Consider the following 24,751-nt stretch of genomic DNA (forward strand, 5'->3'; position numbering starts at 1 on the left):
AGTCCAGGCTGCCTGAGCCTTTATGCCCTTGAATGGGAGCATAAGGAGCCCTAGACACTGCTATTCAATAAAATTCACTCTTGTGCTCATGAGGTGCATTCACACCTACATTGGGATCCATGCACTGGCACATGCTTGAAGAATTTGTTTTTTTTTTTTAAACCTACGAAATAACACACACACAAACCTACATGACAAGATTACTATGGTGAAATGCTAGAATTAATGTTACTATTTTCCATATTCTTCATTCCATATTCTTCAATTCTTTAAATTTTCAACTTGTGACATAGCTACACACAATTTAATGAATAGTAAGGGTAAAAAAACCAAACAAAAAAAAACCCACAAAAAATCCCCACGTACCAGGAAGTTTAAGTTTCCTGCAGCAAGAATTGCAATGGTGCTTAGCTCTGAAGTTTTTGATTGCATCTTCTCCTAAGTTGGCAGGACCAAACACCATATCATATGACCTTTAAAATAAAGCATACATAAGCACGGTATGTATTTGTCCAAGTCAAACATTAAATACAAGTTAATTTTTCATAACAAAACCCATTAATCTTACCTTTTTTCTCCAGCTTTTATCACAGAGGGATCTGTCAAATTTTCACCCACACCTTCACACAAAATATAAGAGTTAAATTGGATACAGTATATGAATAGATTAACACTGTAAACCAGAATCCCTCAGCAGTAAGGATTTCCAAATTTGACATCAAGAACATAAATCAAGATAGAAAGTCAAAATTTATGGGATGATATACACTCCTGTACAGATGGCTCCCACCCAAGCTCTATGCACCACTTAAATCCCATTCAAGCCCTATTTTGAAAGCTTAGGTGGTTCCTGAACAGCATTGCAAGCCCCACTACTCAAGGTGAATTTTTCCCAGTGAATTTTTCCCAGAGAGAATAAGATTCCTACATCTTAGCTGTGAGTGTTTCCATGTCTGATGGACACTTGAGGATAAATTAAGATACTACAGATATGGACTGAAGATGCCAACACATAAATGTTAGCATTTTTCATTGTGCACACCTTAAGAAAGAAAATAAGAATTCAACTTTTGTCCTAAGTTTTTCCTATAGCATTGTAATGGCATATCAACTAAACCCATTGCTCATTCAAGTAAAGTGGACCAAAAATATTATGTAGTGTTATGAACACTATTCACAATCATTCATTAAGGTGCTATGGTAAAGAGAATGTAAAGAGAACTGCCCTTAATCCCTATTTCAAAATAAAGTATATTACCTTGCAGGTCAAGTACCAGCAACTCTCCTCTTGTATATTCATAAGTCCAGTGGCTGAATGCTAGCATGACCTCTTCTAGCATGTTAGTTGGAATTATTTCATCACCGTTGTTATTGTTGTATTTTCTAAATTCTCCAGTCATGCACTCCTCAACTGCAAACCACTGTCCAGCTGAGTGGCAATATAACAGGAAAACTTCCAGGAACCTTATAAAGAATATATTTAATAAATATTACCAAAACCAATAAGATAAGGCAATTATGCAGTTGCTGCCTGATAAATCTTTTGGTTTGACAAACTTATTTTTAAATCTGGCTAGGTTATAAAATACAAGTTCAGTCTAGTCCTTGTTAAGTACCAACAGGAAATATTCTTCTCGAAGGCAGTGGCTGAAGGTTTGCATGTTGACACTTCTTAAATAGTGTTTTTGCAAAGTGTACTGAATCCGAGGACACATTTTTTTCAAATAGTAATATGCATAAAAGTATACTTGGCTAGTAGAAAGTGTGCAGTGTCATGAATAATTTAACATCCTTACCTTGGGGAATATGGAATGGATTTAGGCTTCATTTGATTGAAAGCAAACGTGAGCTTCTGTGCTGCCCTCTGCTGTTGAATTTCCTACAATTGAAAGCCCATACTTCAGTACTGTATTAAATAATGTAAGGAAAATTTGGGGAATAAAATATCAGCAAGAAGGTTAATGTCTATCCTTTTACTCCCTGTCAGAAGTTGTGTACAACTATACAACTGTTTTAATTCCTTCTGTGTCAAGAGACTGAACTATTTGACACAAAATAAAAATCTATTGAACAAGAAATATTTCAATTGGCCTTTGATTTGTGTAGAACATTAGAAGCATCAAAACTTTGTTGTATACAAGTTACTGAAAATGTATTTAATATTTTTGCCTGTCAATGTCTAATAATTGTCAAGAATAAAACTTACTCTCAAACAGAGGTGCAACACTGTCTCCTCTTTGTAAATGCTTGACCAAGTATTCACAACTTCAGGAAGAAAAGATTTGATGATATAAAGATGTCCTGATTTCAGGATATCATATTCTGACCACGTGCATGCTACTTTAACGGCTCGACGTAATCCACCTCCCATCTCCTCTTTACTTAAAAATTCAATTTTAGCACAGAGTCCTAGCTGTGACCAGGAAGACATGCTGTTGTTCAAGATGCTGGGAGAACTTTCTTCAAGGCGATACACAGTGACTGGCTCACCTGTAACATCACAGTACAGAAATGTTAATTGTAATAAACTCTGAAAAGAAATACTAACAAGGCTGCAAATATTTAAATATGTTTAGACATGGATAAATCAAGATGTTAAATTGCTAATGTAATTTGGAGCTTGTAACAGATTGGAAGAACCCTCTCTAATCTCTTTCTTAAACCAGCAGGGAACCATGATGTTTTTGCTTCTCTTATTGGAATTATTAATCACTCAGTTTAAATCAAGCAAAGCATGCCTAGTTACCACAATGATGGAAACCTTATAAAATAAGCATAACAAGGCAGAAAAAAAAGTGTCAGTTTGAAGAGCTTTTCCACACAATTTACATAATGCTTTTCAGAAAAGTTTTATAACTCTGAAGACTACTAGAATTAAGTCATAGTTTCCTTTACACAAACAAGCTGCATTAGTAAAGATGTGACATCATAATATTCTATGATAATTGAAGTCTGCATTTTGTGAGTGTCTTGTAAGATACTGATACTAGACTTCTATTTATTGTCCTGTAATCTATTTTTGAAATGCTGCCAAAATGGTTGATCAAGTTTGGTCTGCCCATTCTGAATTAAAAATAATTGAGCAATTTTTTAAAGTTTGCCAGAGTTCTTAATGAACCAACATTAAACCCTCATTCTGACCTCTCTTCCACCTGGCTCCAGTTAAAAAGATTAAGCTTCTTACCTCTTGGAGGCACAGGAGTGAATGGAATGCTCTGTGATAATCTCATCAAGTTATTCCTTTCCACAGCTGTAGGGGAAAGTTATAGAAATCATGAACTCTCAGACCTAATAAAAAGAAATGTGAATTTTTAAACTTAAACTATTTGTTTTATGATACTGACCTGAGTAGTAGTAAGTGGTGTCCATGATCGGCTTGAAAGGAGAAGCAATACCTACAAATGTCAAGAAAGATAAGAGATACTGTATACTGCATGAGCATGTGTGTTAAATCTTTATACATGCAAAGAGTGCATTTCTTCTCCTTTTTGCTTCCTATGTTCTCAAAGCGAATACTGAGCTAAAAAAAAAGTTTGCTTTGCAAATCTCAGATATTACATTTAGTTCTTGAATATCTGATAAATTATGAAGCCTGTATGTGCAATATGAATGATTTTTTAAACCTTATGACAGTTATGGACTGTGTTAGTCACTTATGTCTACGACTGAGGATAACTATTTAACACTCACTTTTACACTTTCAAAAATACAAAAAAGAGCACACATTCCACATGCAGAAAACAAAGAAATAGTTCTCTCATTAATTACTGCTTTCAAAATCCATAACCTACTTTTTTTCCTAACACTAAAATAAAAGTCACTTTCTGTTTGGTTTTCACCTTCATTCATTTCCATAGCCTATCATCTTGTAATTCCTTTCTGCTACCAAATGTTAAATATATTCTCATATTAGAATATGCGGTACATGTGTTTGTTGAAAATGTTCCTCTGCTTGTTTGCTTACCATTCAAGGTATCTTCTTCAGAAGGCCTGTAAAAGAGAGAAAAAGAGAGTGTGACACACAAAAGTATTAGATGTCACTTGTAAGATAGCCACTTTTTTTAATTCTTTATGATTTTGATACAGCAGCTTAGAGTCACTTTGTGGAGCTCGAATTATTGTTTTATTACTTTACTCTACTTTTCCAAGGACAGTAGAAAGTTTCTTAATTATTAACACACACACACACACACACACGGTATTTGTATGTTGCCAAAGCCTTACTATAAACTCCTCATGTCTGACAGCATATCAACTTTTCATTTCAAGAGCTAAATCCCACAGAGGTGTTGAATTGAAAACTACCTGTTCAGTTTCTATTTCAATTATCAGATAATTAAATCTATGGCTTTATTAGACAGTTAACTAAATGGGATCAATTATTAATGAATGTAATAACTGTGTAGTTTAAGGGGAGGATTCACAATGAAAGGTAGGTTAAGGATCCAGGAAGCTAAAAATATATAGTTAAAAAACACATTCACTAACTAGTGTCAAATTAGACCATATATGCAGTGTAGTTGTAGACCTTTCAGTCCCAGGATATTTGAGGGACACAGAGATGTGACTCGAAAGCTTGTCTCTCTCACCAATAGAAGTTGGTCCAATAAAAGATGTTACCACACACCCTGTCTCTCTAAATTAGACCATTTCATTTAGGTGCACATTCTACCCTCAGATGTGCATGTGTGGCTCCACTAACTTAAATGGAACTTGTCAATGCATTTCAACGAATAAAATTGGTCATTTATTAGGAAAAAAGGCCACAGGCCAGATCTTTTATTTAACTTACATGGATACCAGTCATTCAAATAAAACAAATCATGCTTGTAAACATTTAATGAAAACATAATTTACTCGCTTTTTCACTTTATTTTGTTTAATTGTTGCTCATTGAGTTGAAAGGAGCTGCTCTCCAGTGGCATAAAAAAATTAAAAAGGCATTAATGCAAGACTATTGTAAGACTTGATCCACTGCAAAATAGTTGACTGTTTACAATATGGTGTTTCAGTACTCCCTTTGATTTTTAAAATGCCTACCATTTTCTAGTTTTTAGAGATTCCACTTCAGAGATTCATGCTCTCATATTCATTTTTAGGTCAACTAGAATGTTTCAGAACCACTGCCATAACTTAAATGCCAAAATTAAAAACCAAAGCCCTAAAGAAAGATAACAGTGCATCAGAAAATATTTGGACAATTCTACCATTACTGATTAGAAAAACTTACTTACATTTGATTGCTACTTGAAGGTCTACCTTGTAACCAATCCTTTAAATCAAAAAGAAAGAAAAAAATCACAAGTATTTTTCCCCAATACTGAAAGCAGAATGAGTTTACTTAACCTCTCTGTATAGTCTATGTTAAGAGATGAAAATAAAAGGTACTACTAGCAGTATTTCTCAGGACTGTATTGATAAAGTAGTTGAAGTGAAAGATTCAAATATAGTGGAAGGATATCATAACATACTGCAAGGATAATATATTAAGATATACAAGAACAAATAACTGATTAACACAATAGAAAAGGTGATTATATCCATTATGATTATTTAGTGGATTATTTAAACCCTTTTACTCCCAAGTGAGAACATTATTTATAAAAACAGTAAAGCAACACAAGTTAATGCTTATCCTCACAGAACTGTACTGAAAACAAATACACTAATCTTCAACTCCTTATCCTTCCTCCCACTCAAAACAGGACCTCTGCTGTTTCCTCCTGAACCTACTGGAGAACACCCCAAACTGAGCTTTACTCTTTCTATGTTGCCCATCTATTTATCTCTCTCTGTACATCACCTTGTTTCAGCTTCATACTGATTTCCTAACAGTCATATGTTCCCAGCATCCCCATGATAATTTCTGACCCACGGTTGAGTATCAGTGGGGATTCTAGTTCTGCAGGGAGCATGTGTCAAGAGATGGGGCAATGATGGACACAGTCAGATCTGGATTCCTTTCCTTTCGCTGTCTATCAAAAGCCCTCTTTGAAATCCTTCACTGAAACTCTTACTGAGCATAATTTCCTCAGAAGACAGACAGATCCAGTTTCATAGAAGTACATTTCCTTATTTTAACTAGGCAAGCAAGTTCACAGTGAATACCACAACTGGATGTCAATTGGTTTAAATATGAAGTAAGTATTAAACTGTATCTTAATAAAATGTTTTATTTTAGTTATAATTTTATAGAAATTCTTTGAGAAATTTGATAAAACTGTCAACTGGAGTATACAAACCGTAAGCAATGCAGCCTTAGAGTCTACTTGCTGAGTATCTTCAGCTGATGCTCTTCTACTTTTGTTGTGAACTAGAAAAGAAATGAATTGACAATCTTACAAGAGAATCAGACAAGTATGTGTTTACCAAAATAGAGGATGCCTTAAATCTTTCCTAACAAAGTGAGCAACTGAGCTATTTAATCTAAACCCTAATAAAAGAATTTAAACACACAAAAATTTTCTGTGTGTTACTTGGCATGTCTTCCAAAAGGACAAAAAAAAAAAAGAAGGTTTGAAACGTATATATAAAGTAAGTTTAAAAGGAAACACCCTCACGTTTAAATCTAGTCATTTGTAAATAGATGAATTAGTTTCAAGTAGTAACATCTATATCTCCTGTAATTTTTGTCATTTTAAAGTAACATTTTCCATTTTTTATAAGACATTTGATTCTCTCCTTTGTGTAACTATGTGAAAAAGTACACAAACAGGGGAACTATCTTGGAAAAAACAGTACAACTGACTAAACAAATGCACAAAGTTAAAAACCTTTAGAATATACAGAAGATTCTTCCCTATTCTCAGTTAAGAGTACTCTGGTGTTTCAGGTAATAGCAGGTTAAATGTATATTCAGAGACAAGTTTGATTTTTATGTTGAAGCACCCTTTGAAATAATGATGATTATGCATAATTTATAAAATTCAGAGATAACATTGGACTACAAGAAAAATTAGCACACTTACATTGTTCTGAATGAACTGCCAAAGAGTTTTTGTGATATTCTGTAAATCCATCACAAGAGTTAACCTGTCTTAGGTTGCCATCAGCTTGAAGACCAGTCTGTATTATAAACACATAGATTGTTATGAGTAATCATTCCTGAAGTACTTTTCCCCTCTTGCAGCTTGGCAATCTGCTCAGTGTTCAGCATATAACTGTTATCTCTCTCTCTAGTACTATCTTTCAAATTTACAGCATAAATACATTTTAAGGGTACCTTTACAGCTTGCTAAATTCACAAATACTTTCTCGTTAATTCAGTACAAATTTTAAAGATGAACACCTACTTACAGCTATCTTGATTCTAATAATTTTAGAGTAAGTAATAAAAACTAGATATATGTTTGAGGAGAAATAAAAAGAGCTACAGTAAACAAAGATAACTGAACAATGTATTAAACATCTCACACCTCTAGAAACACTACGTTCTGCTACTCATATCTGTACATATATGGTAATATTAATAGACTATTAAAGTATAATTTAATTATGGTACAATTTATAAGTTAATTAGCATTGTATTTTTCAAATTCTAACTCTGAAGATCTGTAAAATTAAACCAGGTTAAATTTTGAAAGGAAATATGAATTTAGGATTTATTACCCCTGTCATAGGTCTTCTCCCCCACTTGGAGCTGTTGGGTTCCAAGATGGGGACCTGCATGGACTCCTCTAAACTAAAATCCTAGTTTAGATCTGGTTTTCGCTGCCACCAGTTATGTTTAAAGTGGATAACACACTGCCTGTCCCCCAAGCTTCCCCTGGGAAACCCAGATTCAAACCCCTTGAATCTCACCAGAGAGAGAGAAACAGCCAGTTCCCCTCCCCTCTCTCCAGCCTGCTCCGGAGAGATTACACACCGAGTCAAATCCTTGACTCAACACAAAGAGGGACTCACCTCCCCCTCCCCTTCCCTAGTCCTGGAGAGAGATACCTTGATTCAAACTCCTTGAATCAAACAAAGAGGGATTCCCTATCCCCCCCTCCCTTTCCCCTAGTCCTTGGGAAAAATACCTTGATTCAAACTCCTTGAATCAAACAAAGAGGGATTCACTTTTTCCCCCTCCCCTTCCCCTGAAAATCCGAACAAGGGAAGAAATCAATCAAGTTTTAAAAAGAAAAGATTTTATTAAAGAAAGAAAAAAAAGTACACTCTCTCTGTATTACCAGGATGCAAAAATACAGGGTCTAACTTATAAAAACTGGAGAGACTTCCCCCTCCCTCCTCCTCAGAATAATCAGTAACAGCAACAGAAAAATAATTTCCTGCAGCAAACACACAATTGCAAATGTAGAAATCAAATTATAAGACTAATTCGCCTTTCTAATACTCACTATACTGGATAGTCGGAAATACTCCAGGAGAACTTGGAGACATGTCTGGCCTCTCTTAGATCCAAAGAGAGCACACAGAGCAAACAAGGAACACAGACAAAGCCTTCCCTCCACAGAGATTTGAAATTATCTTGTCCCTTGATTGGTCCTCTGGTCAGGTGTTCCTCAGGTTACTGAGCTTGTTAACCCTTTACAGGTAAAAGAGACTTTAACCCTTAACTATCTGTTTATGACAACCCCAGATTCTGAATATTTACTACTAAAGAAAAGTAAATTGACACTGATATTTCACTGTTGTAAATATACTGTAGCCATATGTGAAAAGTGAATTACTAGCTCCCATTGTATAATTCAGTGTTACAAATTGAAGCTAATTTTCAAAGACATCAATAAGTCATTTAAATATTCTAAGTCATCTTTTCTGGAAAGCTAGAAAATCTTAACACTACTTCTCTACCTCTAATATGACAATATAGAGGCTGCCTATGTTCAACACATTTGATTGCCCAGTAACAAGCAAAGAGAGGGTTAATGTCTACAGGCTTAAAAAAAAAAGCCAAAATGGAATGAAAAAGAATACCCACACTGGCTCTTAGTAGACCAAAGTGGAGACATTTATTTGGGTTGATTACTAGATAGCTTGGCATTGATCAATCCAACTGTTTAAATACCTTCTCCAGCAAAGACTACTAAAGTCTTGTGCTTCATCTTAAGGATGTGAGCAGTCCCACTATTCACATTACATCTTTGCAGCATCATGGCCTACGCAGGGAGTAAGTTCATCCTCAGTTTGTGCAGGTGGTAGGTTTTACAGATAATTAAATACTTTCTGAACACATGTAGAGCCACAGCCAGCCCTCAAAACAATACTCAACTTAAAGTTTTGTTTTTCTAGCAAAAATTAGAGATACAACCTAATCACAGAATATACTCATATATATTCATGCATTTCAGATCTAGAGCACACTACCAGCCACCTGAAAGCCAAAGATTACTTGAATAAAATCCACAGATCCATGATTCTAAAGAGCAGAGGCATAGAAGTTGAAAGACTGTGATTTTTCAGGCCTATGACTGTTGGGAAGTTGTAAAGCTTTTTAAAACCAGTTCTACAGCTAAGGTTGGCTTGACAAAGATGATTTCTTTCATATTCCTAAACAGAAAATTTTATGTATGCACTCAGAGAGGGAAGTGAGTATCATCCATAGCTCCAGTCTCATTGCGGTATCTAGGCTTCAATTACTATCATCATCATATCATTTGATGTCTTGCAGCCATGGCTTTGCAGTGCTTACATTACAAGTAGGAACCCATCTCCCAGTCAAGCAAAGGCTAACTATTTTAAGTGTCCTGAAAATGCTGGTATGCTTAAAAAGGCAGTCACAGTACATGTCCTGACTCTACTGATATTGGAAATGCTCAGAGCTGTCAATGTCAAGAGGTTGTTCAGTGGTGTTTGATTCCAGAAAACAGGTGTCCCTAGCTAAATTCAAGGGCCACACAGGTGCTCACCTCTCCCCAAGTCCAGGAGCTCCTCATCCCCGGCCCCAGCCCAGAGCCCGCACCCCCAGCTGGAGCCCTCCCTCCTTGCACTCCAACCCTCGGCCCCACCCTCGAGCCCCCTCCCGCACCTTGAACCCCTAATCCTCGGCTCCACCCCCAAGGCCGCACCACCAGCCCGGAGCCCTCACCCCCCCCCCCCCCCGCACCACAAATCTGAGCCCCCTTCCACACTTTGAATCCCTTGGCCCCACCCCTGCCACACATCACCTCCATATTGATGCACATAACAAAACTCATTCCACACATGGGAAAAATTAGAGGGAACATTGGTCCCTAGAGACTTGCAGCTAGAGTGTTCCAGCCGGATATGCTGAGCTGACTTTGGCGCCTTCAAAGGTGAAGAGGCAGCATTTGCCCACAGATGAATCTGCTTTATGCACTTATACAGAATCTGTTGTCTATTTCCAGGCAGCCTCTGTTATTCAATATGCCCGCAACTGCAGGCACAGAAAGTAGAAGTTGTACAACATCCAATCACCTGTGGTGCTTAAGTATCTCTAGTACTGCAGAGGACCTGCTAGCTCCCAGCTTTACAAAACTTGCTAGGTTGCTGGGCCAGCTAAAATTCTCCAATGCTCTCAACAAAAGTAAAGCCTTCAAGAGAATGTTTTCAGGAGGGAATCCTATCTAAGGGTCAGGAGTGTCAGGCACCTAACATCCTACTTGCAATTAAACATTAACTTTTAATTAGCTTGCCTGAGATTTGGCCCTGGTCAGTAAAATTTGATATTAATTTTATATCCTTTCAGATTTTTTGCTTGTATATGGCAAACAATAATTAGAAGAATTTGCTAATTTTGATTTTAAAAAAAAAGCTTAAAGAGCATAACAATTTATGAACAGTGTCAGATTAACTTCAAATTTGGTGGGGAAATTCTCGGTTGGTCATAGATCAGACCCCTATCTGAAGGGGTGTAAGGATTTGGGTTTTTTTAGGGGGGAGGAAAGGGGAAAGGAAGTGGGAGTGTTCAGAATGGAGTTATAATGGAAAGAAATTCAACCTTAACTATAGTGCAACTGCTACTAGCAATTGCAGGGAGTGGGTCTATGGACATGCAAATCAAAAAAGTGATTCACTCAGATAAGTATCAATGTGTTTCTGCTCTTTGGTGTAACCTCCACTATCTCCAAAGTTTTCCTCTTCACACAAGGGATTCTTGAGGTTCTCTCATACTTCATTTTAGAATGTCTGCATGAATGAGAGCACCAAGCGAGATGCAATAGTTCCTCAACTGTAACAAAATCAAATGCTTCCCATATACCTGATGTTTGGTTAACTCCATGCCCTCCAGAATAGCTTTCTTAAAGTCCTCTTGTTGCTCCTGTGAAAGAAAGTGAAATAATGGATTGAGTTACACAAATCAAAAGTCTTCAAGGTCACATATTGTATTAACTGAGCACTTCAGAAAAAAACTCTTTCAGAACTCCAGTTTTCTCGAAGTGTTATGGATATACACTAAACTGGAATTCTCACAACTATATATCTAAAGCCTCACCTCATCTATTTGAGAATCCGTTGACATAACTGCAAGTGGAACCCTAGTCTCTCTCTGCTACAATGAGCAAGCTGGATCTTCCACATTAATCTACAGCTACTATAAGATATCCCTCTCATATCCACCTCTTACTTTCAGTGGAAATTCAAGTTACCATATATACACATTCATAAGCTGAATATTTTTGGTAAAAAGGTGACACATCAAAGAGCAGGGGTAAGCTTATAAATGGGTCTACACCAAAATTTGATGATTTTAAAAACTCTATGGAATCATTGAATATCTAATACATTGTCGTTTTGTTTACCTGGAGCATCTGCAGGCATGGAGCCCTTCAGCTCCTTGTGGCCACGGTTTGCCGTTCCCAGCCAATGGGAGCTGCGGGAAGTGGCGTTGGGAACGGCAAACCATGGCCACTGGGAGCTGATGGGCTCCATGCCATGCTCCAGGTAAACAAAACATCCAGGCCCGCTAGCGGCTTACCCTGATGGGCCGGGAGCCAAAGTTTGTCAAGCCCTGAAATATAGGGTCGACTTATGAAAGGGTTGTACAGTTTTTGCTATTTTTACCTAACCATCTTGGGGGGGCGGGGTCAGCTTATAAACGAATGGGCTAATGAACAAGTATATACAGTATGTCTTGAGTCTTGATTATTTAAAGTGGACATTTCCAGTACCATAAACAGATGCATACTTTGTATCAGCATTCAGTGCAATCTTTTAGTAATACTCTTGGCTAGCTCAGTGCAAAGTACATCACCTATTCACGCTCTAACAGCAAGAGTCCATCACAGGGTTGGTCACAGATAACCATCTAATCTTGAAGTTAATTCAGAAGTAAGATTTTCTCCTTGGAATTAGGTGTGAACAATTTTAAAAGAAACTGTCTGCCAGAGGAAGTGAATTACACTATGTTGTCTGATTTTATAAGTTGTAAGACACAAAGACAAATCTTCAATCTTAAATACTGCAATTTGCTTTTAAATTATGAATTTCAAATTGGTAATGTTTCATTTTATAGCAATGTTGATAATGTAATAAATCAAGATTAGATGTTTTTCTAAAAGATGTAACTTCCCCAAAACAAACCCTAGAGTGTATGACCTGTATTATACAGGGGTAAGAACAGATGATCACAGCAGACCCTTCTGCCCTTGGAATCTAAATTATTATTCTAATTAAAGTCAAGTTATCATTTTTAATTTACTTTAATGGCTAGACTAATGTTGGCCTCTGTGAGGTTACATACTATCAAATCCTGTTAAATACTTACTAGTTTCATATTTTGCAGCAACAGTAGTTCCTCTATAGTTAAGGTTGCATTGTTACTGATTGTTAGTAAATTTCTTTTCATATTAGTTTTGCAAAAATCTATTCTTACATTTTCAAAAATCTTTGGTAAACTATACATGAAAAAGATGTCTATGTCCACATTAAACTACTGATTTGCAATCTAAAAATAAAAATTTCAGTCTTACCTCAATATTAGCATTTTTTTCTTTAATTTTAATCGCTGACTCCTTAAATTGTGGTAACTCCATGCTGTCTCTGTGACCTTTGACCCAGTAAATTGAAAAATATAAAATATTCAGTATCAAAGATAACACTGAAAAAATTTGGAACATGCCAGATATTGTTGTTATGATGGGGACAAACTTTAATAAACGCTGCCAGTGTTTTCATTGAGAAAGACTTATAATGAAGAACTCTGAAGTAAATGGATATAAATGATAGGTTAGTAAAGATAAGGAACTGTTGCTTTTCCTACATAAAACGGGTAGAACACCACCACAATAAAATTCATACAATTTAAAAATATTACTCCTTCAAGAAAATAAATTAGATTCGTTTCAGAAGTAACGTCGATATACCATTTTATTTGATATTCTGAGTCTCACTATTTTTACATAAATGTGAAAAGTATAGAAAAAGCAGAGTTTCCTGTGGTAGGTTTTTTAAATATACACTTCATCCTAATAGTTACAGGAAATATTTTCAGAATTCCACCAATGTGCATGGTTTTATAATGAAAACAAACATAATTGATTGACAACATATAGCTGCACCACATCTGAATTTCTATAAAACATATATATTATGGATGAAGAGTATATTCTAAATTCCAGAAGAAAAAGGACCATATAATGAAGGTACGGCTCAAGTAAAATAAGTATACTTAATACTTAACCTTATTAGTGCTGTGGTTAATTAAAGACCTGACTGAGCTATACAGTCAGATTTCAAATGTTTTGTGTTTTCTGCTTTAAAAAAAAAAACTAATAAAGTATAAAGGTTTTTCTGTATGATAATGAGCCCTGTTAATGATTACACAATTAAATAGCTTGCCAAACCCCTACAAGTCAAAAACATATTACTTTTCGAGCACCTAAGCATCATGGCATCAGAACAAAACTCTTGTCTAAATTTAAACTCAACTTTAAATAGTAAATATCACTTGGAAAATATGTTTTGGGATCCCCTACACAATTGCTTTTGCAAGATAACACTTGCACCAGTGCCTGACAGATTAAGGCTGTGATCCTCCACTTGTATTTGGGTCTAATTTAAAGTATTTGGTCTCTAATTTACGGTATTTAGTTAGTAAACCAACACCTACTTTCAAAACGAATCTGCCACTGTTTTATTAATCAAAGAGTGTCTAAAGAATCTAATAAAAACATGCACCTTTTTACTGTTATGTAAAAGTTGAAGAAGCATGTAACATTGGATTAAAAAAGAACTTTGGAAAGTTTTTAAAAATATTACTGCACTACTACAGTATTACTGTAGGTAACAGTGGTAGATCCTGGTCACAGAAGTGTTGAGGAGGATAGCATAGTAAGGATCCCTGAGCTTGACACAGATACCACAAAGATATTTATTCATGATTCCATTAGCCAAAACAAGTTTTCTGCAATTTCTCAAAAAATAGACAATATTTTTTACATGGGCAAAAAGTAGGACCTTAAAATTAGTCCTCCTACAGTTCACCTGAGCTGTAGAACTGCTAACATTAAGCAACTTATTTGTCAATAGCTGTCCAATGTTTGTCTGAAAAATATTGTCTATGTGACAGAATTATAAAGAAATGATAATTTTAAAGTTAAAAAACATCCATGCCGTTTAGAGAAAATAGAAAGGTTTAAAGCAAAATAGCAAAGCACAATGGTAGAATAAAGTCACCTGCAACCAGAATAAACCCAAAATACCATACAATTCTTGGTAAATCAAACCTTGTGGTTTCGATTTGGTCCACAGTTTTTGACGTAGTCCTGTAATGATGTTAGAACTTAAATCTCTATTTGGTGGTTCCATTGCTTGAACATGCTGGCTTTTAGAAACTTCATCTTTAACGTTCAATTTTTCATGTGAACCAACACTTGGGTCACAGTTTACTGTTGATGCTTGGTTGCTGGATGACAGAGGTAGCTTCTTTTGGATACTGTTCTCAGAGGACTGCTCATCATATGTATCAACTCTGCTTCTGCAGTTGTAATCATTAGTGTCATCTTCATCATGAATAAAACCACAATTAACGTATCCACCACTTTCAACACAAGGCTGGGTGAAAGCAAGGCAAGCAGAGCCAGAAGCAAGAGGATAAGAGCAGCTACTAATGACTTCACAATCTACTTTGTTATACTTACCCACAAATGCACCAAATTCTACGTTACTATCTCCTTCTGTAGCCTTAGATAAAATTGCTGCTTCATTGTTTGCTGTAGATTCCAACTGACTTCTGCAACTCGGCTGAGATGGAGTGCTAACAAATAATTTAGCTGTTGGGGATGTTAGACGTGGCATGCTGTTCGATGAATTGCCTAATTTTTTATTTTTATTAATGGATTTTGAGATCTCTGAACCCTGTAATCTTTGTCGAAGTTCTGGAGGAGAAACAGCACTTGGAAAAAAGGCACTGCCTGAGGAACCTGCCTCTTGAAAGTTTAGTTCTTCCCCCCTGGAAACTGGAGCTAAATCCTGACCAATTGTCTTATGTTGAATATCTCTTTCACTGTGCATAGAAATGTTACATAATAAAGCATTACTACTCTCGAGGTCTCCTTGTGGAAAAGAAGAACCAAACACATTTCCAATGTTGTGTTTTTTCCATACTGAAGATCTCAGAGAACCATCATCAATAAGGTTTTGTGCCAAATGTTTTGAAATGCTTAACTCCCGGGTAATTTCATTATGGACTTTGCTGGCTTCTGAAGCTTTTTGTGCAGTTAGTGTTTTTAGAGTATCCACAGTGAGAGCAGAGAGATCCTGTAGGTGGCCAATCTGAGAATCTAAAGAGTTCAATGACCGTTTGATGTAGTTGACTCGATCACCAACTTCTTTTATCTGAATGCACATTTGTTCAACCCTAAAAAAAAATAATGAAAAAGTAAGCTTTTTGTTCTCAAAAACTGTAAAGAAGAAACACTTTTGCTATACTTCTTTTTGCCAGTTTGAGAAAGGAAAATGTATTATTTGTAATTTTAAAGCCTTAGGGGGACTTAATTGATTTCAGTGGATTGTTGTAGAAAAAGGGATTGTGACAAAGTTCCTCCTCTACCTTGGTGGGTCCTGCGCTTATTTGGCAGATTTGCTCACCTCAGTGATCTTCCCCACAGTCTGGGTCAACTTCTCCTGTGTCTGATCAGGAGTTGAGAGGTTTGGGGGGAACCCGGGCCCACCCTCTACTCCGGGTTCCAGCCCAGGGCCCTGTGGATTGCAGCTGTCTATAGTGCCTCCTGTAACAGCTGCATGACAGCTACAACTCCCTGGGCTACTTCCCCATGGCCTCCTCCCAACACCTTCTTTATCCTCACCACAGGACCTTCCTCCTGGTGTCTGATAATGCTTGTACTCCTTAGTCCTCCAGCAGCACACTCACACTCTCAGCTCCTTGCGCCTCTTGCTCCCAGCTCCTCACACGCACTTCCTCTCCTCTGGCTCCCCACTCCCTGACTGGAGTGAGCTCCTTTTTAAACCCAGGTGCCCTGATTAGCCTTTCTTGATTGGCTGCAGGTGTTCTAATCAGCCTGGCTGCCTTAATTGGTTCTAGCAGGTTCCTGATTACTCTAGTGCAGCCCCTGCTCTGGTCACTCAGGGAACAGAAAACTACTCACCCAGTGACCAGTATATTTGCCCTCTACCAGACTCCTGTACCCCACTGGCCTGGGTCTGTCACAGGATACTTGTACATACTTAGGCAACAAGGAACAAATGTACATCAGCGAACTGCTGACAGTACTTTTGTTTAACACCCATTCCAATACATTTGAGAAGACCTCTTTAAAGAGACTATAAGTCTCTGTCTGCTATGCACTAGTAAGTGTCAGGAGCTCTTCTACAACTCAGAAATACAGACGGCATAAAACAGTCTGTAATAATTTCTATGTAGCTAAGAAAAAGTGTCATACAACATTGTCATGAATATTTTGTACAAGCAACTACATGCACTGTACCTTTTCCTGATAAAAATTTAAATAAAAACTTTGACTTATTAAAATCTGTTAAATTTCTACATTAAATTTTCTACCGTTCAAATGTGACTCGAATTCTCTCTTCACTTCCAGAGTGGAATTTATCATCTTTTTCATTGAAATACATCTCAACACACAACTCTTCAAAGTCATGAAGTTTCTTTTGGTCTTCTTCTGTTAGGAAGAGTTCTAATGAAAGAGAAAGCAACAATTCAGGAGATCAGTAGGCTATGCTACATCACAAATGCTTGAAATAAGTAGCCACATGGATCAATGATATGGGGTAAATGAGGATGCTACCTAGCTCTGTAGAGCTGGTTGAAAAATGGTTTTACCCATGGTGGAAAACTTCAACTTTTTAACAGGGGGAAAAAAGTTGAAAACTGAAAATTTTCAGCAAAAAAAACCAAACATTTTTTGGCTGGAGACCAAAATTTTCAATTAGAAAATCCCACTGAGGTTCCTCATGGGAGTTGTAGTTTGGGTGTCTCATTTTGCCATTCCCTTCTTTTGGCTGGGCTCCCTGGCTAGACTACATCTCCCACAATATACCATGGTCTCTGTCCTTGCTGAGCCACCCTGTCCACAGTGCATCATGGTAAATTCATTTTTTGTTTCTTGGGTGTTTTTGTTTTAAAAAAAAAAATTGAAGTTTTCCAAGGAAAGCAGACATTATTCATGAAAAAATGTGTTTAACTGAAAACCCACAGTTTTGATTAAAAAAAAAATCCAACTAACCCTACAAAACACCATGAAAGTAAGATGTCTTTGCAAGATTTATTTAAATCTAAATGGAATTAAATCAGAGTGTAGAAATATAGATTTGTATAAAGTCAATATTTTTAAAACTACTTTAAAACAGGAAAACTGGACCAGTTGCTTACAAGGAACTACTACTAGCAAAATGAAACAAGAGTGTGAAAAGACAGTAAATAATGAAATATATGAAAATAATCAGTAAACAGGATGGGAAGAAAAAGAAAAAAAAATTGACCCTCATCAGAAAATTGGACACACTGATAAATAGGGCAAGGGACTATTTTATTTTACCTACACAGTGTCATGCAAATAGGCAGCTATTTTCTCCAAGTTGTCCACTGCATTTACATTCAGTTTTAAAATAATGGGACTATAGTGCTCAATTTACCAATTTTGACTCCATATGCTATAACAGAAGGATTATTTTAATTGATATGGGACAGAACTGAAATCTGAAGCTTGGCATAGAATGTTACTGGTAACATGGCAGTAGAAATTGCCAGATTGAACCACAACTATTCTGTCCCATAAAACAAGACTTACAAACTAAGTTCTTTTAAGGTATTTGTTTTATCAGAGAGCTCAACCACTTTAAATTAGTTAAAATCAGTGTTTCCCAAACTTGGGACGCCACTTGTGTAGGGAAAGCCCCTGGCGGGCCGGGCCAGTTTGTGTACCTGCCGCATCCGCAGGTCCGGCCGATCGCGGCTCCCACTGGCTGCGGTTCGCTGCTCCAGGTCAATGGGAGCTGCTGGAAGCAGCGGCCAGTACGTCCGTTGGCCCACACCGCTTCCAGCAGCTCCCATTGGCCTGGAGCAGCGAACCGCGGCCAGTGGGAGCCACGATTGGCCAGACCTGCGGACGCGGCAGGTACACAAACTGGCCCGGCCCGCCAGGGGCTTTCCCTACACAAGCGGCGTCCCAAGTTTGGAAAATGATAATAAAATATACACAAGTTGCCTGCTTCATTATTAATAAATTAAACATTATATTGTGCTCTCTGTGCATTATAATGAAGAGTAGTAACCAAACAGTTATTACCACTTTCTTGATAACTTACTTTAATAACAGAAAAACAAGAAAAACTAATAATTGCTTGGATAAAATTTGTTCTTACTTGGTCCATCTGAAGTCTTGTCTTTCTTTCTTCTTTTACATATACAACAACATAAGGAAGCCATATGACTAAGAATAATAAGAGGTGGAGGCAGGACAGGTTTTTCATGGTAGGCCATAATGAAATGATAGCGCTGATACTTCCATACAATGTTTGAAATTGCCTTTACTTGTAAATACACATTGCTGAATGGGGGGAACATAAAAATGTTTTAACAAATATTTTAGAGGTTAGTTACTATCCGAAGCAATTTTACTGCCTTTTGAATTTTACGAAGGCATAAATGTAGAGAAAGGCATAGATTGAAAATACAGTTATGTACACTTTACTGAAGAAGTAACTCAAATTTTTAAATGAGAGTTAGAAGTGCATCAAGGGAAGGCTATATCAATATGGCAAGAAAGAATTATACTCCTCTCACACTCAGGTTCATTTGTGATAAACCATAACATTAACTCTGTAGTAATTTCAGATTAAAAAGACAGGAAAGTTGGCCCTATAAATGAGAGATTTCTTCTCTCTCTCTCAAAGTTTTTTTTTTTTTTTTTTTAAATAAAACCTTTGTGCATGTATTGGTTTTAATATATTATATTGCTAGGGATAAATGTGTCCTTTTTGTTACATTGCAACTAGATTGCAATTTTATCATCATTTTAGAAGACCTATTTTTAACCTATTATCTTACATCCTGATGGTAGAGTTGTTCTTTCAGCTTATAGAATATTACAGTAAAAGCTTTTATACCTGGCATGTTGGGGGAATGGTGGGTGCCAGTAAAAATTCCAGTTACTAAAAGGGAGGGAGTTTGGGTGTTGGAGGGGGTGCGGGCTCTCGGAAGGAGTTTGGGCCATGGGAGGGGGTCAGGGTGCCGGATCGGTGTGGTGCTCATCTCAGGCAGCTCCCCACAAGCAGCAACATGTCCCAGCTGTTCCTAGGCAGCTCTGTGCGCTGCCTCCACCCACAAGTGCCGCCCCCGCAGCTCCCACTGGCCACGGTTTCTGGCCAACGGGAGCCGCGGAGCCCACGCTTGGGAAAGGGGCGGTGCGCAGAGCCGTCTAGCTGCACCTCCGCCTAGGAGCTGCTGGGACATATTGCCACATGCGGTGAGCTGCCTGAAGTGAGCGTCACCCAGATCCGGCACTCCAGAACCCCTCCCATGCCCCCAACCCCCTGCTCCGAGCCCCCTCCCATGCCCAAACTCCCTCCCAGAGCCCACGCCCCAGCCCCACACTCCTCGCAGCTGTTCCTCCACCTAGGAGCAGCAGGAATATGTCACCACTTCCGGGGACCCACACAGACCGGACTATAACCTGGACTTTCAATGAAGATCAGAAATACCAGTTAATAGAGCTTTACAGTTGGTAAAGTGCTGGATAACACAGCTTTTCCTGTATTTGGGAATGGTGCTCAGGATATTAATAATCACATGATTTTGCCTATTGGTTATTTGTTTGTGTAGACTGAGCTGGAGTGATGAAGTCATCAGGATCTGACTTCATGGCCCTATGGTTGTTTTCATTCTGTTCCTTATGGACAACTCTAACCACCAAAATTCGCAACTATGTTAGCAGTCTCATAAATGCTAAGGTCTGAAGCGGTGGAGAGAACACAGCAGGGGGCATATATTTACCCTCTCATCTCTGGGATCCCTTCTGTAATGCACTAAGAATAACTCTACTGTACAAATTTAAGTATCATAACATAACTGGTGATCATTGGGAAAGGAATAGCTATCTAGTCATAGTTACAATAATTATTCACCAGTTATTTGAGGCATTAAAGAACTAGCTGCAACAGTTTTGTAACTGCAAGGCAAAAATGCACATATGTTGGCATGCATATTTGTTGTGACTGTATGTGCAAACTAGATTAAACACACAATCAGTTAAATGTTTAACTAGCCAGTTGCACATGCAATCATCCTGTCTGCATGCACAAGTGCAGTTCACGGCGTGCACACACATACAATATCCCTGTAATTTGTGCAAGTCTGGCCCCATAAACATAATCATTGCTTGTAGTAGTTACTGTGCTCTTACTACAATCTGAACCACCTAAAGCCCTTTATTTAAAAAAAAGAAAGAAATAAAACATCTAATCTTATTCCTTAAATTTGCAGCATGCAGTTTCTTAACAAGTATAAATAAAGCTCTATTTTTATGATTAAAAATACCGTCGGAACACTTATACTGAAAACTGGCATTTTCTCAGTCAATAAAGGTCTGCATTCTGTTCTTGAACTAAGATAGATGCAAAAAGCCTAAAGTCAAATAAGTTTGAAAATCTAACAAACTTTTTTTGTAATGTTAGGTATGCAGATTCAGATGTAAAGCCAGAAATGTAAAACTTGTAGAGATTTGTTTCATGTGTAGGTATAAACTAGCAATAATGATCTGTTACAGGCAAGTGTTTCTGCAAAAGTACAGCAGGATGTTATTAAGCCATACATGTTACACTTACACAAAAATGGCACTCTTTTTGCACTTTTAGTAACACAGGAACACGAAACAATGCTATTAAATCTTTGCTGAGACGTCATTGTATATTAGTAAACTTAGTATATTTGGAAAACTAATGAAGAGTAAAATTGAACTAAGCTTATAAAGTTAAATTTAATGACATTACAATTTACCATCTTTGCTTTTTATTAATTTTGATTGCTAATTAAAACTGCATTAATTTGCAACAGGTTCCCTGGTCAGTGTTAAAGTAAGAAATTTATAAGTAGGATTTTTTGTTTTAAATTTACCTTTTATTTAGTATAGATTATATTTCTTAAAGTACTACACAGGGCACCCTGCCCTGCCACCAGGTAAAAACAAAAATACAAAAGACTACATTAAAACATCAATGTAACTCTAAGACACTTCCATTATGTTTGTAGTTCACTGTGCCTTCAGATATGTCAATTTAGTGAAAGAATTACAATTTCCCTGTAACATGTTATTCAAGTTATTAGTAATATAGATTTGCTTCATGCCTCCAGATAGAGTTAGTGCAAATTGTACACCCCTGTGCCTGCAAGGCAGCTGTGCCAGCAATTTTCGCCTGTAGGCAGGACAGAATGTTGTACCTCCTGGCATTCTGTCAGAGAAGAGCAGCTTTTAAACTTCAGCCAGGATTCCACAAAACTCCTGCCAGTGGAGGATCCCAGAAAAGATACACTGAATCAGCCCATCTCCCTCACCAGACCTATATACTTTCTGCGTAAAGCTAGCTGGTTCCAGGCCCAACAGTGAAACCGGGATTGTGGAGATATTGCACTGTTGTGTATTGCCTGGTTTGTAGTTAAGGGGGGCAGGGGAAATCATTTCTCCTATTCCGCTTGGTCCCTTCCATCAGAAGGAAGTTCACTTAGGTCAAATTTCATTTTTTCAAATTAAAATGACTGGCTGAATTTAATGTGGTCTGGTATACTAACCCCCCTGATTACTGAAAATTGGAAAGTATCAGAGAGGTAGCCGTGTTAGTCTGGTTCTGTAAAAGCAGCAAAGAATCCTGTGGCACCTTATAGACTAACAGATGTTTTGCAGCATGAGCTTTCGTGGGTGAATGCCCACTTCGTCGGATGCAAGAGCGGAAATATCCAGGGGCAGGTAAATATAAGCAAGCAAGAAGCAAGCTAGAGATAACGAGGTTAGATCAATCAGGGAGGATGAGGCCCTGTTCTAGCAGTTGAGGTGTGAAAACCAAGGGAGGAGAAACTGGTTCTGTAGTTGGCAAGCCATTCACAGTCTTTGTTTAATCCTAAACTGATGGTGTCAAATTTGCAAATGAACTGAAGCTCAGCAGTTTCTCTTAGAAGTCTGGTCCTAAAGTTTTTTTGCTGGAGGATGGCCACCTTAAGATCCCAGAAGCCTCCTACTGCAAGACAAACCCAAGAAAGAAACCAACAGGACTCCACTGGCCATCACATACAGTCCCCAGCTAAAGCCCCTCCAACGCATCATCAGGGATCTACAACCCATCCTGGACAATGATCCCACACTTTCACAGGCCTTGGGTGGCAGGCCAGTCCTCGCCAACCTGAAGCATATTCTCACCAGTAACTGCACACCGCACCATAGTAACTCTAGCTCAGGAACCAATCCATGCAACAAACCTCAATGCCAACTCTGCCCACATATCTACACCAGCAACACCATCACAGGACCTAACCAGATCAGCCACACCATCACCGGTTCATTCACCTGCACATCCACCAATGTAATATATGCCATCATATGCCAGCAATGCCCTTCTGCTATGTACATCGGCCAAACTGGACAGTCTCTAAGGAAAAGGATAAATGGACACAAATCAGATATTAGGAATGGCAATATACAAAAACCTGTAGGAGAACACTTCAACCTCCCTGGACACACAATAGCAGATCTTAAGGTGGCCATCCTCCAGCAAAAAAACTTTAGGACCAGACTTCTAAGAGAAACTGCTGAGCTTCAGTTCATTTGCAAATTTGACACCATCAGTTTAGGATTAAACAAAGACTGTGAATGGCTTGCCAACTACAGAACCAGTTTCTCCTCCCTTGGTTTTCACACCTCAACTGCTAGAACAGGGCCTCATCCTCCCTGATTGATCTAACCTCGTTATCTCTAGCTTGCTTCTTGCTTGCTTATATTTACCTGCCCCTGGATATTTCCACTCCTGCATCCGACGAAGTGGGCATTCACCCACGAAAGCTCATGCTGCAAAACGTCTGTTAGTCTATAAGGTGCCACAGGATTCTTTGCTGCTTTTCTTGAAAATTGGAAGCAGGCCCACCAATCATGGATTAAGCAAGTCTTCAGTTTTAATGAGCTGTGTACTATTACAAATGCTTTTTCAAAATAGTTTTTTAATGGAGTAGAAAGATAAGCAAAATTTGATTTTAAAACGTCTCTATAGCTATCCCTAGGCAAGATCTTTATTTAAAAAAAACAAAAAACCAAAAAAATTACATTTGCACTTTGGAATAACATTCTCGATATGAAGTTATGCCAGTGGAGCAATAAACCCAAGAACGAATTTTGTTCTTTTTTATTTTTGAAAGGAGAGGAGGGGGGCAGGGCTGCAAATTCTCCTCTCCCTCTGTTGCATTTAGCCTCTCTGCAATTTTGGGCTAGACATAGTGCCTTCAGAAAGCATAGCATCACGAGCAGGGTGTATCACAAACCCTCTGCCCTAGGAGCTGGGCAGACTGTCCCTACAGTGCTGAAGAGTAATGGATCAAGATTAGCACCTGAAGAAAACACAGCCAACAAACAGCAGTGCCTTCCACTGCCATCAGGCTACCCAACTATTTTTAATTAGTTTATTCAAGTTAGATATGTACTTATCACCAGATTAACAATTATCTGAAAGTAACAATATACTTACTTGAAAAATGCAATAAGGAGATTAACCATAATAATGTACTGTACAAAGAGGTAGACAGCTTGAAGAAATGGGGTCAGCCATGTTCCAGGTCCACAGAGTTCGCGAACTGTTGAATCATTTGCACATGCTTTGGTGAGAAAACACAGAGACCATATTTTCTTTTAGAGAGGACTTTTAATACTTATAGCAGATAGAGATGCTGAAAGAATCACTCAAAGATTGTGCAATAACTAGCTTTATGCATCTATCCTGTAATTTGTTCTTTTAAAAAAATACCACTAGGAACAGTTTTTAAAAAGTTACAGGAGAGAGAGGCATCCTGTAGTTACTGAGTGGTCTTTATCAGTTAAGTAAAATGCTTTTTCAGCTCACAGAAACAAAATCTTGGCATGATGGTTGCATATGCGATAAATACAGCTCTAGGATTAGCCCAATTGGAAGACACTTCCCCTTTTGGCCAAAAAAGGAACAAAAGTTTTCATTCTAGGTCATGTTTAAGCTTTTTTCAGCATAAGCAAGACAAAGGGTTCCCTACATTTGGACATCTGGGACTTAACGGGCATACCTCAAGAAGAAAAGGTAATCCAATACTACTAACTAAATTCGTGTTTCACCAATACACCTCAGCCTATCAGCATCTGGAAAAAAA

General features: G+C 37.7%; 1 protein-coding gene across 4 annotated transcripts in view; it reads right to left on the reverse strand.

Moving 5' to 3' along the window:
* The window catches only part of TRPM7 (transient receptor potential cation channel subfamily M member 7), a 109,735-nt gene that overhangs the window by 17,495 nt on the left and 67,489 nt on the right, over positions 1–24,751 (reverse strand). For 2 of the 4 annotated variants that reach the window (XR_005585331.1, XR_005585332.1), the window contains 17 exons: positions 24,103–24,229; positions 18,745–18,929; positions 16,925–17,057; positions 15,045–15,763; positions 12,876–12,952; positions 11,165–11,224; positions 6,969–7,065; positions 6,243–6,313; positions 5,235–5,272; positions 3,965–3,990; positions 3,345–3,395; positions 3,185–3,250; positions 2,207–2,490; positions 1,797–1,879; positions 1,259–1,464; positions 569–620; positions 367–473 (listed from right to left, as the gene is read on the reverse strand). Coding sequence is in view for 1 of the 4 variants with exons in the window: in XM_039490761.1 (XP_039346695.1) it covers positions 367–473; positions 569–620; positions 1,259–1,464; positions 1,797–1,879; positions 2,207–2,490; positions 3,185–3,250; positions 3,345–3,395; positions 3,965–3,990; positions 5,235–5,272; positions 6,243–6,313; positions 6,969–7,065; positions 11,165–11,224; positions 12,876–12,952; positions 14,631–15,763; positions 16,925–17,057; positions 18,745–18,929; positions 24,103–24,229 (2,796 nt within the window). In the remaining 3 variants the exon portion in view is untranslated. Of the gene's footprint in view, positions 1–366; positions 474–568; positions 621–1,258; positions 1,465–1,796; positions 1,880–2,206; positions 2,491–3,184; positions 3,251–3,344; positions 3,396–3,964; positions 3,991–5,234; positions 5,273–6,242; positions 6,314–6,968; positions 7,066–11,164; positions 11,225–12,875; positions 12,953–14,630; positions 15,764–16,924; positions 17,058–18,744; positions 18,930–24,102; positions 24,230–24,751 lie in introns of all 4 variants that reach the window. The other 2 variants (XR_005585330.1, XM_039490761.1) reach the window with 1 other exon arrangement.

The sequence above is a fragment of the Mauremys reevesii genome, linkage group 10 (genome assembly GCF_016161935.1).
Source record: "Mauremys reevesii isolate NIE-2019 linkage group 10, ASM1616193v1, whole genome shotgun sequence".
Lineage (NCBI taxonomy): Eukaryota > Metazoa > Chordata > Testudines > Geoemydidae > Mauremys > Mauremys reevesii.